General features: G+C 56.4%; 7 protein-coding genes across 7 annotated transcripts; 3 read left to right on the top strand and 4 right to left on the bottom strand.

Moving 5' to 3' along the window:
• Positions 1-903: 903 nt before the first annotated feature.
• BDY17DRAFT_258060 (3-oxo-5-alpha-steroid 4-dehydrogenase-domain-containing protein) lies at positions 904-1,878 on the bottom strand (the record flags this gene model as incomplete). The annotated part of the gene is made up of 2 exons (XM_033731742.1): positions 904-1,568; positions 1,626-1,878. The coding sequence occupies 2 exons, from the start codon at positions 1,876-1,878 to the stop codon at positions 904-906; spliced, it is 918 nt and encodes a 305-aa protein (XP_033585637.1).
• Positions 1,879-1,996: 118 nt separating this feature from the next.
• Positions 1,997-3,103, bottom strand: BDY17DRAFT_304917 (Alpha/Beta hydrolase protein). The gene has a single exon (XM_033734788.1). It carries the CDS (start codon positions 3,052-3,054, stop codon positions 2,116-2,118), a length of 939 nt encoding a protein of 312 aa, XP_033585636.1. The 5' UTR covers positions 3,055-3,103; the 3' UTR covers positions 1,997-2,115.
• Positions 3,104-4,243: 1,140 nt separating this feature from the next.
• BDY17DRAFT_327864 (heme peroxidase) lies at positions 4,244-7,792 on the top strand (the record flags this gene model as incomplete). Its single annotated transcript, XM_033737751.1, has 2 exons — positions 4,244-7,676; positions 7,752-7,792. 2 exons carry the CDS (start codon positions 4,244-4,246, stop codon positions 7,790-7,792), a joined length of 3,474 nt encoding a protein of 1,157 aa, XP_033585635.1.
• Positions 7,793-8,062: 270 nt separating this feature from the next.
• BDY17DRAFT_327863 (DNA-directed RNA polymerase) lies at positions 8,063-9,220 on the bottom strand (the record flags this gene model as incomplete). The annotated part of the gene is made up of 2 exons (XM_033737750.1): positions 8,063-9,097; positions 9,155-9,220. 2 exons carry the CDS (start codon positions 9,218-9,220, stop codon positions 8,063-8,065), a joined length of 1,101 nt encoding a protein of 366 aa, XP_033585634.1.
• Positions 9,221-9,562: 342 nt separating this feature from the next.
• Positions 9,563-10,514, top strand: BDY17DRAFT_327862 (uncharacterized protein; the record flags this gene model as incomplete). Its single annotated transcript, XM_033737749.1, has 2 exons — positions 9,563-9,977; positions 10,030-10,514. 2 exons carry the CDS (start codon positions 9,563-9,565, stop codon positions 10,512-10,514), a joined length of 900 nt encoding a protein of 299 aa, XP_033585633.1.
• Positions 10,515-10,556: 42 nt separating this feature from the next.
• BDY17DRAFT_327861 (Endoribonuclease L-PSP/chorismate mutase-like protein) lies at positions 10,557-11,115 on the bottom strand (the record flags this gene model as incomplete). Its single annotated transcript, XM_033737748.1, has 4 exons — positions 10,557-10,588; positions 10,653-10,687; positions 10,745-10,905; positions 10,957-11,115. 4 exons carry the CDS (start codon positions 11,113-11,115, stop codon positions 10,557-10,559), a joined length of 387 nt encoding a protein of 128 aa, XP_033585632.1.
• A 642-nt stretch (positions 11,116-11,757) lies between these two features.
• Positions 11,758-13,560, top strand: BDY17DRAFT_234510 (Alpha/Beta hydrolase protein; the record flags this gene model as incomplete). Its single annotated transcript, XM_033730271.1, has 2 exons — positions 11,758-12,983; positions 13,107-13,560. Coding segments are annotated over 2 exons (1,680 nt in total), but the record flags the coding sequence as incomplete, so codon positions are not given.
• Between the last annotated feature and the right edge of the window lie 5 nt (positions 13,561-13,565).

The following is a 13,565-nucleotide window of genomic DNA, read 5'->3' as shown; positions in this document are numbered from 1 at the left end:
GGTCGAGGATGCCTGGGGCAGCGTGGATGCGGACCGTCACCTCGTCCTTCTTCGCCTGCAGGGGCTGGGATGGCAGTGGGGGTTGTGGTTGATCCAATGTCCACAAAGCGTCCGTTGGGGCGCGGGGGTCGTGGTGGTGGTGCAGCGCGGTGGAAGCTGGACTTTCCGAAAGGGTCGTCGCCATTTCCCGCGCGCGGCCAAAATAGGCAAGACCGGGGGACAAAGCGCGTGGTGGAGGCTACGCGAACAAAGGGACAAGACAAGACAAGACAAAGCAGAGGAAAAAGCTGACGTGTTGTTCCCTCTCGTAACAACATGCGATCTGGCTAGGCGAGGGGTGTCGTGGTTTCAATTAGCTGCTATCGCATCATCTACACGTCCCACACGCGCCCGTCCTCCGGCCCTGCTTCTCCTCGTCTCCTATCCACCCAAAACGGTCTTCTTATTTCGGGAGCTGCAAGCCACGCCAAACTCTAACCCTCGTTGCCAGGGTCTTGTAGAACTTGATAAATGGGATGGAAAGATACAACGCGCGAGGGAAGATGTGCAAATATTGTTTTAGTGGGTTATCCGATCAAGATATGATTGTTCTAGTTGTGTGTATGAACTCGCTTTGTTCTCGACAATGCACACCCTCGACATCTGCAAGCTTGGCAAGCATGGTCGATCACCATCCCTGCTTATTTACCTTAAGGTACTTGCTGCCCCTGAAGCTCCACTGCAATGTCGACCTTTGGTTGTCTAAATACATCCACCAGTACAGCCCGTGATTGTCTTTACGGGATATCCACATTCCGCCTTGATCGCTTCTGGTTCATGTTGAACATATGGGTTACCACGAACACAGACCGTAGCCGTCGCGCTTCGTCAAATCCCGCACCCTCGTCCTGTTTACACCACGCTTCACCACACCCCAGGGAGCATGGCGAACCGCTTCTTCTTGTACTTCGTCCCAAGCTCTTTGCGATACCGGCTCTCCTTCTTCTTCGCCCAAATCGCCATCTGCCCAACCGCCACGACAATGAACACCGCCGTTGTCCACGACTGGTTGACCAACAGGATGGACAGCCACGCCAGAGTCTCAAACAAGTAATTCGGACATGTTACCCAGTCGAACCCCAGCCCCTTCGGCACGCCTCTTTCCGTGCCCCCGGGAGAGCGTAGCGATCGCAGCACCAGGTGGGCATTGAGGTTGCCCAGCTCGCCAATGGCGTACAACGCGAGGGCGGGATATGTAATTGCCGGATTGCTCGGCCCGGCCGTAATCGACGTGGGCGAATAGGTGAAGTACGCGATGAGCAGCCCCGACAATATCCAGTAGTGTGCGGAGTTTTTGAAAATGTTGCTCGCCGGCATGGTCGCGTTGCTGAAGCGATGCACGAACATGGTTTCCAGCTCGCGTTTGAGGAAGTGGAGGGTGATGAGCACGCACGACAGGGTTTGCAGGGTGGAGGGCTGCGCGGGGGCGTGGGAGTAGATGTAGGGTCGGAGGAGGTAGAAGAGCGGATGGATCAGTAGCGGGCCGCCGTATTCGATGATGAATACCGTTCGCCAGGCAATTTGCGGGCCTGCATTGTTTGTGAGTGCTGAACATGTCTGCGTGTATCCCTATCAAGCCAACATACCCAGATCCTTCACTTGAATCACATCTCCAGCCCTGAGGCCTGTACTGTCAATGGACACCCTGACATCATTGGGCACCAGCTTGCCATCGTCGGCCTTGGTAATGCGCAGGCGGTGCACGGGGAAGCCAGATTTGGAGGCAATCTGCTGATATAGGATGCTGCCGCTGCCTTGGAGGTAGACGCTGGCATCCGCCGGGAGTTTGGGGATCTTTTTGCCTATGTGGACATAGATTGATTTAGTTTGTAGTTGCATTGCCACTCTCATGGAAGACACGTACCTCGAGCTTGGACTTTGAGGGTTACGGGCTTTGAAGCCATGGTGGCAGACGGTGGTCTTCTGTCTACGCCAAATTACCGCGCAAGACGTGGATGCAGGTGTAGAAATGCCATGTGGCTGCTGCAGTGGAAGCTCGGGATCAATCAACTGTAACCCTAACCCTAACCCAGGCTGGCATCAAACAATGGCATGTCCTTTTGAACCGCACCACAGTCATCTGCCACTAAACACCCACTCAATCTGTCTCGCAACAAACCCCGGATCGATAACATGTAGATTGTGCGTCTTCAACTTGCCTTCCGCCTTCACGAACCGAGCATTACTCGACAGCTCCATCGACTCGCGGGCCAGTGCTTCATCCAGAACTGACATATTCTCCAGATGCTTGCGTGCATCGTCCCGCGCCTTTTGCGAGCCACAGCCGTGCTCGATGCTATAGTCAAGCATCTTCTGTAGGTCATTTGCTTCGTCCGCAAAGATGACGCTCAGCCTGCCGTCCCCCAATGCCTGCCGGCCCTTGAGTCTCTCGTAGAGGTCTCGACCAGCAGTGCCAGGTCCATCGGGTGCTGCGTGCTCGAGCTCCAGTTGCTGAATCGCAGCATTGGACGGGTCTTCGTTCTCCACCTTCTCCCATTCGTCCTCTGGAATTGTGTGATGCGCCTTCACGCCAACCACCTCCAGGTACCCCGTTGAGCCACACAGCTCCCCGCAGTTCGATGGCATCCTCACTGTCAGCGGCGAGCCGTCTACGATCACCATGCCGCTGACTACGTCTTTGCCGTAATCGGCGAGAAATTGTCGTATGAGCTTACCGCCGATGGAGTGGCCTACGAGTATGTATGGCGGTGCTATCCGGGCCGTTTCAAGCAAGCTCTTGAGATTCGCGGCGCTTTGTTGGAGCGTCGGCGGCTGATGAGAGAGCGGCGGACCGCTGGGTGTGTAACCTGCGCGCTCATAGACGTACACGCGGGCGAAGTCGGCGACGAGGCGCATGGTCGCGAGCCATTCGAAACGAGAGCCGCCCAGGCCGTGTTCGATGATGACTGCAGGCTCATTGTTCGACTTTCGTTCGGGTCCCGCGGACATGAGATACAAAGACAATCCGTCAGGAAGATTTACGACTCCACTCTTCTTCCCCGTCTGCCGATCCATGATATTGCAATCCTTGCCTGATGGGGAGCAGTATCCATACAGTCATAATGTCGACGAAATGTAGAGTTCGGATGTGCGTTCGTAGAGCTGACGAGATGTTCGGGATGGCCGAGCCGCGCCATGCAGGCACCAATTCTTCTCATCCAACCACCACAATCCTTTCAAGATCGATAGAATGTGCCGGGTTCAGGCGCACCTCGAGCTTGAGATTGGCGGGCATGCACGTCAGATCTCTACTTGCATCCCCACTGTTCGAGGACATGGACACGTCCGTCTCTTCCCACCGTGCATCGTCTCGGTTTCGGGGCCAAGATCACACCCACTCCATCTCCGCTGCGGCTGAGGCTGCGGCGGTGCGGGGGCCACATGAGTGGGTGAGTTGCATATCTAGCGCTTCTTCGCCCAACTGTGTGTCCACCACGCATCCGGCGAGCGCTGGAAGCATGCCCGGGGTGCACTGCAATCTACCCGCTGCTGCTGGGGCTGTGGCGCAGATCAATGCCGGCAGGCGTGCATTTGCCCGTTTGTCTTTAATAAGACCATTGACACCGTCACCACCTGAGCATCATTACATGGAAGCCGTCGGAGCCTGGCTCTTACCCTACATGTACCAGACACGCTCTACATGATCTCGTGTGGACTGCGACTTCTCTCTGTCAACGCCCGCTGTCGTACCTCAAGGCCAGCAGCAGCCACTGCAACGGTACGTACCTGTGTTCTGCGCGACATCTCTTTGTTACCATACTGGCGCTGCCGGGCCTCCGACTGGTCTTGTGACAACATTGGCGTTCCGAAGATCAGAGGCGACTCCATGGTGATGACATCGAAAGCCATTCTACCTCTGGAAACGGGGACGCCGGAGCCATAACCAGCGGCGAGCTTGGGTCAGGCTGACGAACTCCAACGTCTGCTGTACAACAGAGTCTTCCAAAATGGCCCGGAACCCGCATTTCCACCTTCTAGCAAACAACTCATCAGCCCCTGCATTGCCACCCGCCGGTCCCGAGCTCTCACTGAAAGAGGTTCTGGCGAGCCAGCCTCCCCAGGATGCGTTGCCAGACACTCGTGATTTCCCACGTCGCCTGGACTTCACTCGACGGCAGATTCAAGGCTGCTCTGTATTGCATCGGAACTCGTTGGACTTGCAAGTCTGAGATATCTAGCTAATCGCTGCCCCGTCAGGTCCGCCATGTCGGATACTCTGGAGTTTCGGGGTGCAGGGCAGCCCAATGGAGTTGAGATAGTGATTGCTCCAGCTGTTGAACAGCCATCCAGCTTCGATCTACTCCGTGACCGACTTCGCAAATCCTTCATTGACATGAGGTCTCTGTTGGCCGCCATCAGAGCACCTCTCCCCACGCAGACTGGGGATGGGACTTATCTTCCCATCCCACCACCCATCTCTACAGGCGATGACTTGGAGGCCGTCCTGCGAGACATCGGCGCTCTCGGACACAAAAACATCGAGTCGCTGGCCGATGTCGTCCGCCATGCGAAGTTACAGCAACCTATAAACGATAAGCAGTACCTCATGGAGTATCTGATCCGGGGCGCGGCATGTCTAGAAAAGGACATCGTTAGCATGGGCATCACAAATTCGTTTCTGGAAACATTGTGGTCAGACATACAGCATCCACCTCAGATGCTTCTGGACGTCGACTTCTTCTTTCGTCAGCCTGACGGAAGCAAGAACAACTACGCGGTCCCGCAGATAGGTGCTGCCGGGACGCCATATGCGAGAACAGTGACACCGCGGTACATGAGAGCAGGTGCTCTGCCCGATCCTGGCCTGGTGTTCGACGCTGTCATGGGACGAAGAGCACCCGAGGAACATCCAAATAAGATCTCAAGCATGCTCTTCTATCTCGCCTCCATCATCATCCATGATTGCTTCAAGACGAATCGGCACAACTACAACGTCTCTGATAGCTCCTCATACCTGGATCTGGCACCGCTGTATGGTAGCAATTGGGAAGAGCAGAAGAAGATGCGGACATTCAGGAACGGCAGGATCAAACCCGACTGCTTCTCAGAGACACGCCTGCTTACCTTTCCCCCGGGAGTCGGTGCCCTTCTCATCATGTTCAACCGCCATCATAACCACGTTGTCGAACAGCTCGCCTTGATAAACGAAGACGGTCGATTCACTGATAAGGGTGCGAAGGTCGACCGATATGGACAGAAAGGGCTCGACAAAAGAGATGACGACTTGTTCCAGACTGGACGATTGGTGACATGCGGGTTATACGTCAACATCATTCTCATCGACTACGTTCGCACCATTCTCAATCTCAATCGCACCGATGAAAATTGGCAGCTCAACCCTCGAGTCGATATACCCGATGGGCCTGCATTTGGCACGGGCAACCAAGTGTCGTGCGAATTCAACCTCGTATATCGATGGCATGCTTCGGTTTCTGCTAGAGACGAGAGGTGGACGGAGCAGCTCTACGACGAAATGTTCAAGAGTGGAGATGAGCCGATCGATCCCAGTCTGCCCAGCCCGCAAGACTTCCATCGGATCTTGCAAAAGATGAAAGAGTTCGAGCAAGCCATCCCTGCCGACCCTCCAACGAGACCTTGGCCAGCGCTGAAGTCGGACGTACTCAAACGAGACAAGAATGGGAGATACGACGACAACGAGCTTGCGGAGATCTTGACCTCTGGCATCGAAGACTGTGCCAATGCCATGGGACCGCGACGTGTGCCTAAAGTGATGAAGTTCATCGAAGTCCTCGGGATCGTGCAGGCGAGGACGTGGAAAGTTGCTACGCTCAACGAGTTTCGCAGGCATTTTGCCCTCGAGCCGCATCGAACATTCGAGTCTATTACGAACGATACAGAAGTCGCTCAGGCGCTGAAGTACCTTTACGACACGCCGGATAACGTCGAGCTCTATCCTGGGCTGGTCGTCGAAGATGCGAAGAAGCCCATGCTTCCTGGATCCGGGCTCTGTCCGTCGTACACCGTCAGCCGTGCCGTACTCTCCGACGCCGTCGCACTCGTAAGAGGAGACCGGTACTACACCATTTCATATTCGCCGAGCACAATGACAAATTGGGGCTACCAGGAAGCCTCCTCTGACCTGGCCATCGACAACGGGTGCGTCTTCTACAAACTCTTTCTGCGCGCTCTACCCAAGAACTACGATCCAGCCTCGATCTACATCCATTACCCCTTGACCATCCCGCAGGGTGAAAACGGCATGAAGGATATTCTCGGAGCACTTGGCAAAGCGCACAAATACAGCTTCCAGTACCCAACTCCTATTGCCCAGCCGAGTGTGCTCTTCACATACGATGCATGCATCAAGGTGCTCGACAATCCTCAGGCTTTCCGCGCCGCATGGGGCAAGCCGATGGAATTCCTCATGGGCAAGGCAGCGAAGAATTTCATGCTCGCCGGCGACGGTCCGAGGAATGTCGCGTCTCGAAATCTCATGACACCGGCGATGTACCTCGGAGCGGATCCATTCACATCGTCCGCATCAAAGGAACATTGGTACACTGCTGTCAAGACCTTCTACGAAGACCTCACCATCAAGCTGCTGAGCGAGAACTCCCACTCCATCGCCGGAACCCGACAACTCGACATCATCCGGGACGTCGGCAATCTGGCGCACGTCCATTTCGCAGCAGAGATGTTCTCGCTGCCTCTCAAGACTGCAGATTTCCCGCACGGCATCTTCACCGAGCAGGAGCTCTACCTCATCCTGTCCGCCATCTTCGTCGCCGTCTTCTTCGACGCCGATCCCGTGCAGTCGTTCCCGCTTCGCCAATCGGCGTACGAGGCTACGCAATCTCTCGGCAAGATCTTGGAGGTGCAAGTGGCCGCTATCGCAGCAACGGGCCAGATTGCCGAGGGATTGATCGAGTACGTCAAGCCGACTGCGAGACCTTTGAAGGGGTATGGCGTGCACATGATCGCGCAGCTATTCAAGCAAGACCACAGCATCGACGACCTAGTCTGGGGCAACATCATGCCTACGTTAGGCGGAGTCGTAGCTCCGCAGGCAATGCTATTCGGCCAAATCATCGACTTTTACCTTTGCGGCGAAGGCGCAAAGTACATGCCTGAAATCCAGAGACTCGCTCTCGCCGACACGCCGGAAGCCGACGATACACTCCTGCACTACGTGATGGAGGGCATCCGCCTCAACGGCGAATCGGGCGCGATGCGCCGCGTGGAGAAAGAAACGACAATCGAGGACAAAACCGGCCTGCCACATCTCCCGACTACACACCACTTCAAACCCGGCGACGAGGTCCTGCTCAACTTTAAAGCCGCCTCGCGCGACCCCAAAGCCTTCCCCAAACCAAACGACGTCGTCCTTACGCGACCCCTAGACTCGTACATCACCTTCGGCCATGGAACGCATCGGTGTCTCGGACTGCCCATGACGCAGTTGGCGCTGACGACCATGTTCAAGACGGTGATGAAGTTGCCTGGGTTGAAGCCTGCGATCGTATCTGTTGGCGGCGTGCCGCAGACGAGCAGGGTGAAGAAGGTTGCGAAGGAGTTTGGTTCTGTGGGAGGAGGAGGAGGGGTGGAGGTGCCGGAGAGTTGGAAGTATTGTGCTTTCCTGACGGAGGATTGGGATGTGTATTTCCCGTTTCCTACGAGTGAGTGTCCCTTGCTTCTTCCCTCGACGTTCTTTGCATCCTCGTTGGACTGATGGCTGACGTTTTTGAATGTAGGTTTGAAGGTTACGTTTACAGACGAGTCGAGTGGTGCGTGACGACCTACTTACATGCATGAATGAAGTCCTATCGAGGGGCAGACCCGAGACCATGTCTGGAATGTACCACTGGGCACACCTATCACGCTGCCTTAGGTTCAGCCCTGTGGAGACAGCTGTGCACGAAGAAAGGACTCGTCATTTTCTTGAATCTATTCTTTCCAAGTTGACCTCAGAGCCGCCGCCATGCAGACCCTGACACTCCACCACTCGCCCAACGCCGTCGCTATGATATGAGACACATGCGTCAAAGCAGACCCGACGAACGCCTCAGTATGGCCTTGAACCGTAAGGCGTGACCGCTCCGCCCCCATACACGCTCCCCTGTCCGTAAGCCGGAGTTTGATATCCCGGGTCCTGGCCGTAGCTGCTTTGTCCGCCATACGCGCTCGTAGCACCGTACGCGGTGCCGCCTCCATTCACCATTCCATCCATGGGACTCGCTCCCCCGTCCAACCCATCCTGCTGTCCACCCGCCTTGCCCAGCTCCTGGATCACCCCTGCCAATTTGGCTTGCAGCGTGCGAATGCCGGAATGCAGAATGGCGTCGGGAGGTAGCACGCCGGTGCCCTCGAGGGTAATGTAGAATTGCTCGGGCTCATCGTCGTATCTGAACGGCGCGCCCTCGGCCGGCGGATCTTCCCACTTTGCGTTCTTCGTCTCCGGCCACTCAGCCTGCGCGTCTGCTTCGAACCATAGTGTTGTGTGCCGCAGTTTATTGTGCGGATCGTACTCGAAGCCTATTGCGGCCGTAGGCGCCCATTTCGCGTGCTCCTTTGCAATGCCCTTCTTCGCGATGCAGCGCACCTTGACCTCCTGGTTCTTACGCAGCTGGCAGATCAGCGATCCGTTCTGGTGATCATCCTGGAGGATGGGGTGGCCGCGATTGGGCAGGGGTTTCTCGTCGCCCGCGCCTAAGCCGTTGGTATGCAGGTGGCCTGCCGGCCATCTTTCTATCGGCTGCCCTTCGACCGTCTGTACTTGCATGTCCTTCGCAAAGACCTTCATATTCTCCGACCCGCCGCGGTTCAGGGCGGAGATGGTGAGCACGACGGCGCAGTTGTTGCAGTAGTCGTCGCAGGAGCAGTCGCGGGTGTAGAGCATTTCGTCGATGTTGCGGGCGGAGAGGGGGATGAGGCCGAGGCGGTGGGCGATGAACTCGTCGGCGAGCACGGAGGTGTTGGTCTCGACTTCCACCAGGTCGATGGCGAGGGTGGGGATCTCGGCGAGCATGGTGCGGCGGAGGGAGTTTGCGAGGGCGAGGCTGGTGTTGCCGAGGATGAAGTCGATGGAGGTGTCGTTGGTCTGTGGGGGTTGGTCAGTATGTGCTATGTAATGGGCGAGGGGATGGAGAGTGCGCACATTTCGTATTGTTACTCGTGGACCCGTGGCGTCCAGGTCCATGCCGTTGTATGCATCGTACTCCATCTTCCTGGCCAAGCGCGTGCCGCGCGCTCAGAGATGTGAAAGATGCTTCACCGAAAGATGCGGCAGGTCAGTTCCCAAGCGTACTTGTAACCGACCATGGGGCAGATGCCGTGTAAATGACGCCGTATGCGTGGTAAGGTGGAGAGTGGATGAGAAGAGGACGTGAATTTCGAGAGGCTTGTAACTGAGGACAGCATTAGAGTTTGCGCCGGCCGAATTTGGGCCGAGATATGGACGTCGACGGCTTTATCCGCGGTTGACCTCGGGCAGCCTCATCTGGAGGCAACATCAACCCCTCTCGATCCAGCAGTACAAAATGACACACGCACAATCCATCTAAACATGGCGAACCCAAGTCAAAAGCCCGGCCCGCCCAATGTGACCGGATCCGGCCCGGTGAGGCTGAGGCAGATTGCGCTTGTTGCTCGGGATCTCCAAAAAGCAAAGGAGCTATTGACAAGCGTGCTCGGCACGGAAGTCATCTACGTGGATCCCCAAGTGGCTCAATGGGGGCTCGAAAACTTCCTGGTTGCCGTTGGTGGAGAGGTGATTGAGGTGGTCTCTCCTACCAAAGAAGGGACAGCCGCCGGTCGCACGCTGAGCAAGCGAGGCGATGGAGGGTACATGGTGATCATGCAGCATCCGGATGCCGAGAAGCGGAAACAGTATATCGAGAAGAATGGGTTTGCGAAGGTGATCTTTAATCACCGCGATGAGGGAAGTGTCTGTTACCAATACCATCCGAAGGGGATCAAAGGTGCCGTCCAGCAAGCCCATTGATCTGATATCGACTGCTGACGGACAGACAGGCGGCGTCATACCCGAGCTCGACTCGGAGTTCGTCACCGAATCCAACCCGGATCCTCTCAAGACGCGCTTCTCTCCATGGCATCCTTGCGGACCGGACAAGGAGGCATACATTGCTGGCATGAAACGAAATGCGCACCTCTCTCTTCTCGGGGTTGTTTGCCGCCTGGCGCCCGGCGATGGCAATGGTGAGGAGGCCGCTACGCAATGGGAGAAGATCTTTGGGGTTCCGCGGAGTCGAGATCTCATCGCTTTCACCAATGCTCGCATCGGCTTCATGCGTGGCGAGGAGGGCAAGCCGGATGGGATTACGAGCATTTCGATTGGGGTGAATAGCGATCGCCGGCGGAGCGAGATTTATCGTGTGGCGGAGGAACGAGGATTGCTGAAGAACAATGCAGGAATCACCTGGATCGAAATGTTTGGGATCAGGTGGTACTTTAGTCTTACTACCAACAGCGGCGAGGGAAGTGGAAGCAAGCTATAGATAGCCTTGCGTGCTTTGTTGGGTTAAGATCGATTATAGCTCTCATGCCAACGCCGTACATTCCATCTCGACATCTGTGCCGATAAAGCAGGTTAGTGCAGGCCAGTAGGGGAAGTGGCGGGGACGCCAGAACCATACCGGTATTGAAAGGCAACGTTTTCACAGCGACGCACCTGGAGCGGTGTCAGCAAAGGCCGCGGGTAGAAATGGGACGCGGAGCGACAACTGACGTCCTGCATGGCAGATTGGGCGCCTTGAAGTGCTGCTTATACGCCTCATTCATGGCGGAGAAGTCGTTCATGTCGGCAATGAAGACGTTGAGCTTGACAATCTTGTCCAAGCTAGAGCCGGCGGCTTCAAGGACATTCTTGAAGTTTTGGATAACTTGATGCTGGGGGCCGAGATTAGTGAGTGCACTGGAGCCTTCCGGGTAGACGCGTACGGTGCGCTCTTGTATTCCGCCCGGGACGATACTGCCGTCCTTGTCCATGCCGATGGAGCCCGAGACGAAGACGAGGCCAGCTGCTTTGACGGCGTGAGGGAAGATGTCTTTGACGGGCATTGCCACATCGGGGGAGACGATTGCTTCTCGCTCGGCCATGGTGGGAGAGGTATGTCAGGGCTGGGGAAGGATACAACTGCTGATAGGGACGATGGAGGAGAACGCTGGGTAATGTGATGGTGCGTGGACGGAAGATGCGTATACCTACGGTACGACCGACCTGATCATTCAGGGCTGAAGTTAACATTAGTCAGCCGAGCTGGATAATGGGCCCGCGTCAGCATTGCGGCTGGATGTCGAGATGTGAGAGGCTTCTCATTTGGTAACGATGTTGCCTGAGTCGACTGGTAGTCATTTTACTCCAATCTGATGCTACCAAACACGCGCAGAGGAGGAGGTGTCGTGCTACAGCGGGTGAGGCCGGAGATAAGTCAGCCTTCTCCGCAATTTCACATGCGAAAGCCTAAAAGAGTGCCGGATCACATGAGAGAAGCGACGAATGACTGCGTGCATACCTTCCACCACCTTACCTTACCTTTACCCACTTCTCCCTCCATTTCCACTCAATTCTTCTCGTTATTCTACTCCCCTTGATCCTCCCTCACTCCGCCGTATTCCGATGGAGGAGACGTGCAGCAGCATCGACGCTTCGCGATTGGCATAACAACACAACCCCCGGTGATGCTCGGTCAGCCACCTCCCACCCCCAGCTGCATTGCCGGCATCTGACCACTTCCCACAGATCACGCCCTCGGCCGACCCGATGTCCGCTACCGCAAATACCAGATCTTCGCCGTCGTAGCCGTCTGGTCCGCCCTCGTCTACGCCAAACCCCATGGCCCCAAGCCCGTCAGCCGCCTGTCGCGCTTCCTCTCCACCCGCATCACAACATGGCAGGCCCTCGTCCTCACCTGCCTCGCCGAATACCTCCGCCGAGACTTCAAGAAGTTGGTGCCGTGGCTGGAGTCGCCCGAGCCGTTGGCGGACATGTACAACAGAGACTACTTTCGCGCAACCTGGATCACCACCGCCCTCGATGCCGGCTTCTGGACCGCCATGCGTATCCGCCCGGCCTGGCTGAGGGACTTTGCCAGCGTCCTCTTTGCCGGCTACTACCTGGTCTGTGCCGACCAGGCCGATGAGATGGTCCGAAAGGTGCGTGGAAAGCTGTCTCTCGAGCATCTCCGCGTCAGCTGGAACAAGGGCACCACCCCCTACCTGTCTTTCATGAGCCGCCTGATGCGCCCGCCCCGATTGAAGATGCGTTATCGCCCGCGAAAAATACGCATCCCTCGGTCCAGCGAAAGCCCCTACAAAGACCCCGTGCACGCCTGGCTGTACTACGATGGCCCGCTTGGGGAATTGAAGAACCATGATAAGATCATTCTCGACATCCCTGGCGGTGGCTTCGTCGCCATGAATCCACGCTGCTACGATGACAAGCTGATGGCCTGGGCCGTCAAGACGGGCTTCCCGGTGGTGTCGCTCGATTACAAAAAGGCCCCGGAATATCCTTACCCCTACGCCTTGAACGAGTGCTTTGATGCCTATTACTCCATCGTGTCTTCTCACGGGAAACTGATCGGCTTGCCTGGTGATAGCGTGCCAAAGATCATCCTGACTGGCGATAGCGCTGGTGGCAATCTCGCAGTCGGTACCGTCCTGATGATGCTTCAAGGCCGGGACAGGGCAGATCGCCGAAACTCCCGCACCCTTCCTCTCCCCGAAGCATTGATACTGGTGTATCCCGCTCTGGACGTGAACATGAGTTCATGGCTCACGGATGAGCAATCCGCTCTCATCAAAGATCCGACACGTAGGAAGGCAAACAAGGCGGTTGTCAAGCGTCTGGACGGGGACTATCGCTCCATGATCAACACACCCATGCCATCCGATGACGAGCTGGACGAACAAGACATACGCATGTCCAAGGTCAAGCGCAGCAAATCATCGGGCAAGCAAAAGTTGTTCCAGATTGAAGAAGACGAAGCAAACGGCAGCGCTGCTTCTGCATGGCCCAGTACGCTGGAACTCAGCAAGACCATCACCGTCGACGCTCTGGCCCGACAAATCTCCAAGTCTAAGCCAAGACCCATGCGCACCCGCCTCGAAATGACCAGCATGATCTCCTACGTAGACGACCGCGTCCTGTCTCCGGAAATGCTTCGAGCCATGGTCATCCTGTACCTCGGCGAAAATGTCCGGCCCGACTTCAGCACCGAATACCTTCTCTCTCCGCTGCGAGCGCCCGAAGAACTCCTGAGGGAGTTTCCCAAGGTCTACATGCTGACCGGCGAACGCGACCCGCTGAGCGACGATACCGTCATCTTCGCCGGCCGACTACTCGAAGCCCAACTACACAAATTCCAGGCGCGAAAGGAAGCCGGCCTGATTCTCGAAGACGCCGAGTTTGTCGACTCCGACTACGTCTACTACGAACTCGTCCCAGGCGTGTCGCACGGCTTCCTGCAAATTGCACCCGTGTACGCGCGAGGCTTCCGCCTGATTGAAACGTGTAGCACGTGGATGAAGACCGTGTTCGAGGCCGT

This window comes from Neohortaea acidophila (genome assembly GCF_010093505.1).
Source record: "Neohortaea acidophila strain CBS 113389 unplaced genomic scaffold BDY17scaffold_12, whole genome shotgun sequence".
NCBI lineage: Eukaryota > Fungi > Ascomycota > Dothideomycetes > Mycosphaerellales > Teratosphaeriaceae > Neohortaea > Neohortaea acidophila.
The sequence above is the reverse complement of the archived record's forward strand: the minus strand, read 5'-3'. Positions and strand labels throughout refer to the sequence as shown.

Bases quoted from the DNA above. Each gene is read 5' to 3' on its own strand.
- BDY17DRAFT_304917 (XM_033734788.1), bottom strand. From the start codon at position 3,054: ATGGATCGGCAGACGGGGAAGAAGAGTGGAGTCGTAAATCTTCCTGAC.